The sequence below is a fragment of the Galeopterus variegatus genome, unplaced genomic scaffold (assembly GCF_000696425.1).
Source record: "Galeopterus variegatus unplaced genomic scaffold, G_variegatus-3.0.2 Scaffold10522, whole genome shotgun sequence".
NCBI lineage: Eukaryota > Metazoa > Chordata > Mammalia > Dermoptera > Cynocephalidae > Galeopterus > Galeopterus variegatus.
The window spans coordinates 33,421-37,366 of record NW_007736633.1 but is presented as its reverse complement, the minus strand read 5'-3'; the positions used below and the strand labels follow the sequence as shown (position 1 = coordinate 37,366).

Below are 3,946 nucleotides of genomic sequence, written 5' to 3'. Positions count from 1 at the left end.
ATTTTAAGCAGAGAAGTCACCTAATTTCTCTTATGAAATTAAAACTGGAAAGAAAAAAAAACCCCAAAAAATATACTATTTACACTTTAACCACTTAGATTAACATGTTTTTTAAAAGTTCATTATATTAAGCAATAAATACCTAAAAGCAAACATAATTTATTTAGTGACACTTTTCTGCACGTCCTGTGAAGCAAAGCACTGATTGCTCTTTATTCTGGACTAGTTTTTCAAAGATGCCTGTACAATGATACTCTTGGAGGATAGAGATATTGTCTACCTCCAGAGCAAAGGGTAGGTTTGCTTACTTTCCAATACGATGATGTCTTCCTCTAGAATAAAGGGCAGGAATGCTTGTTACCCATTAGAAAAGATTCAGAATCCCTAAGCTTAGGATTCTTCTCCTGGAATGCAACCCAGTTAACTGTACATGAGTTATCATCTGGCCCTTTTCACATTGCCCTGTAGGAACTGGGCTCAGAGGAGCCTGCGTAAAGACTGTTGATACTCTGGCTACTGCTACTGCAGTAAATGAACTGTCCTTCATTTCTGACCCAGGGGCCTCATATCTTCAACCAGCAACCCATGAGATTTTACAGAATAATGTATTAGCTAACAAGGGTAAAATCTCAGACCCTTTCCATTTCTTAATGTAATACATTTATATATATTAATATATTTATGTATCATATATAATGTAACAAGATAACTTTAAAATAGCATAACATATAAAAATAATGACACTTATTTAGTGCCATATTCTGTTCCAGGTACTATTTTTATTGATTTAATGTATCCTCACAAACAATCCTACTAGGCAGCAAGTACAAAAAACTCTACCTTGCCATTTGTGCCTATGATAACACAGAAGCAGGTATAACAAGAAATTAGCTCCTGTTTTTCTACTCAGCCTGTTCTTAAATGCAGGATGGCAAAGGTTAAGGAACAAAGGAGGATGTTAAGGGTTATAAAGGCAAAAAGTTTCAAGAAGGAAGAAATGATCAATATGGTTAAATACTGTATAGAAGTGAAGATATGGACTAAAAAAATCTCCACAATATTTAGTAAAGAAGAGGTCAGTGGTGAACTTAGTAAAACCAGTTATATTACAATACAAAACCAAATGCAATAGGCCAAAATGTCAACAGGAGACGGGGAACAATTAAAAAGTATTCTACTCTTAAAACAATACACAGCTCTAACAAAGGGAAGGAGGACTGGGACAGGAGATGGATAAGTTAGTAGTTGTTCCGGTTGCTTCATGATTAAGAATGATTCAAAAGCAATAGCATGGCAACAAGGTTACCTATCAATTCTCAGATTAATGTTCCTACCTGCAAAATCCATTTTAACTGGTAAAATATCAAGGTAGTCACATAAGCACAATGACACACTTGAAAGTACATCAAATTTCAACCTGCAAATCAGTGAGTTACAATAGCTTCAAATGTCCTGAGCCACAGTGAAATATACAAGTATTAATATCCTCCATTAAAAATATATGGATGTTTTAAATGCACAGATGTTTAAGTAAAATAAGAATTAAATTTATTACGGTTTCCATTATTTTCTTTTGAGTTTACATGGCTTATAGGATCAACTTTTTATTTAAGTATACTCTGAAAAGCTAAACTTGTCAATTTTAGTTTTGAAAATCTCTAAATTTATATATTCTCACCTTGCACGAGCTGCATCCACTGCAAGAGCCAGAATATTTCCATCTCCACTGGCAGCGCATTCAGTTAGTGCAGCAAGACACTGTTCAGCCAAAGCTTGATCCCTGGTAGATTTGATCTTATGGGAAATGTCAAAGAAAGGGACAATTTATGTGAACAGAGACCAAAACAGAGATCAGTGGATTAGATCCTGATAATACCATGGAAATTTTTCCATAATCCAACCCCAAAAATAAGAGAAAAAAAATAAAGTGAATAATATATAACCTAGGAATTTCATTCATTCAATTTGTTCATTCACTCAGGATTCCCTAAAATTATATTAAATTTGGTGTAACCCTGACAAATCAGAAAAAAGCAGGGTAATTATAGTGCTGACCTTCCCAAGGAGCACTACTTAGGTTTTTCTAAAGCAGCAAGATGCTGAAAACAAGTGTGTCTTTTATGTGAAATATTTCTAAGGAACACCAAAGATTAATAGTGATAAGGACAAAATAATAGATTAGAATTGAGAGAATGTTTTAGTTACATTTTAGGTTTCCTTTAGCTACTTAACAATATATTGATAATAATATGTATGTATATTGCTGCTCTTTGTATGTACAAATCTTGAGAGAGAGAGACAGAGATAGAGAGACTAAGACAGAGAGAGAAAAATAATGAAACTATGGTCAAAAACTTTTCCCCAGGTCCTTGCTCTTCTCCGCTCTGACAACACCTTGCCAAAACAAAGTTACCTAAATTCAATTTTCTACAAGTTGTACCACTTGTAAGAGTCTGAAATATGACACTGCTTAAGATGCCACTAAAAATATTCAGTATATATAAGCAGAGGTGGGACAGAGAATTTATATTAGAGCAAGAAAAAAAAACCCAAATCCAAATTCTCTATGAAAATGCCCATTTTTCTTCATTTTATTCAGTTGCCTACATTTTTTTCTGTGCTCTAAAATTCTAATCAAAGGAGAAAAAATGTAGTATAGGGTGCTGTTTCTTAAACTGTAAGTCCTATTCTATGAGAGGATGGTGATATAGAATTAATAGATTGTGATCAGCATTTTTAAATAATTAAAATAGAAAACATCTAATTCACTGCACATAATTTGTGTAAGCATTATTTTGTGGAACTTCCATTTTAGTTATGTGTGTGTTCACATACATCTGAATTCACGTGTGTGTAGGTAGGCATGTAGGTAAAAATGTATTTTTTACTGTAAATCATGGTCAAAAATGTTGGAAAGACACTAGTAAGAAGTCTAACATTACTACCACAGGAGTCGCACCTGGGTTCAAGTTCCACCTCTGACATCTGCTAGCTGAATGGACATAAGAAAATTATTTAACATCTCTCCACATCAATCTTCTGTCAAACGGTATTAATGAAAAGAATATGGCTCTTATAAAGATTAAACAAGAAAATGCATATCCAAGGCAATTCCTGGCATAACAAAGGCATTCAACAAATCTTAATTTTATAAAAGTAACAGTAATAAGCATGTAGAGTCATGGTGTTAGAAAACAAGAGCTTCTGTAAATATGACCTTCCCTGTACTGGCCAGCAAAAATAAATAAATAAATAAAACCTATTTCTACAATCAGTATGACATTTACATGGCTTAACAATTAAATCCTTAACATGCACTTTTAGCAATCATGTTTTAAGACATAGATGATTCCTGAATACACAGAATTCCAAGTTGTTTAACTCAAACAATAATTACCATTTATAAACATTTTCTAATTTAATTAAAATAGAGGGTAATATTAATTAAGCACCTATTCATGACTAGCATTGTTCAAGTCCTGGTGATATTGCAATAAACGAAGTCCATGTCTTTGTGGATCTTAGATTTTATTTGGAGAAAAAAAGAGAAACAATAAACACATAACCAAATAAACACACAATTTAACAGAAAAATACAACAGAGTAAATAAAGAAGTGATTGGGACAGTGGAATAGGTGCTATTATAGATATGGATCACTGTGAGCTTCATAAATAAGATGACATTTGAGTTTGCTCAAAGTATACCTTTTCATATTTACTAAAAATTTAGTCATCCTTAGATTAGGTAGTTTGCTATAATTATCTGAACAACAGTTTGCTAAAAATTCATGGAGTGAAAATACATTCTAAAATTAACTGGGGCTGGAGATTGGAGAATTGGAGAAAACAACTTAATATAAAATTACCACTGAGGTTGTTCAGTTTGAAAAAAAAAAGTCAACATTACCAGTAGTAAAAATATTATAACCATCTGCAAAAGGTAAG

At 32.7% G+C, this 3,946-nt stretch overlaps 1 protein-coding gene across 1 annotated transcript in view; it reads right to left on the bottom strand.

The window, feature by feature from the left end:
• MUT (methylmalonyl CoA mutase) overlaps positions 1 to 3,946 on the bottom strand; it is a 49,947-nt gene that overhangs the window by 24,696 nt on the left and 21,305 nt on the right. Inside the window, 2 exon segments of the mRNA XM_008594291.1 lie at positions 1,335 to 1,417; positions 1,679 to 1,794. Of these exon segments, the coding sequence (XP_008592513.1) occupies positions 1,335 to 1,417; positions 1,679 to 1,794 (199 nt within the window).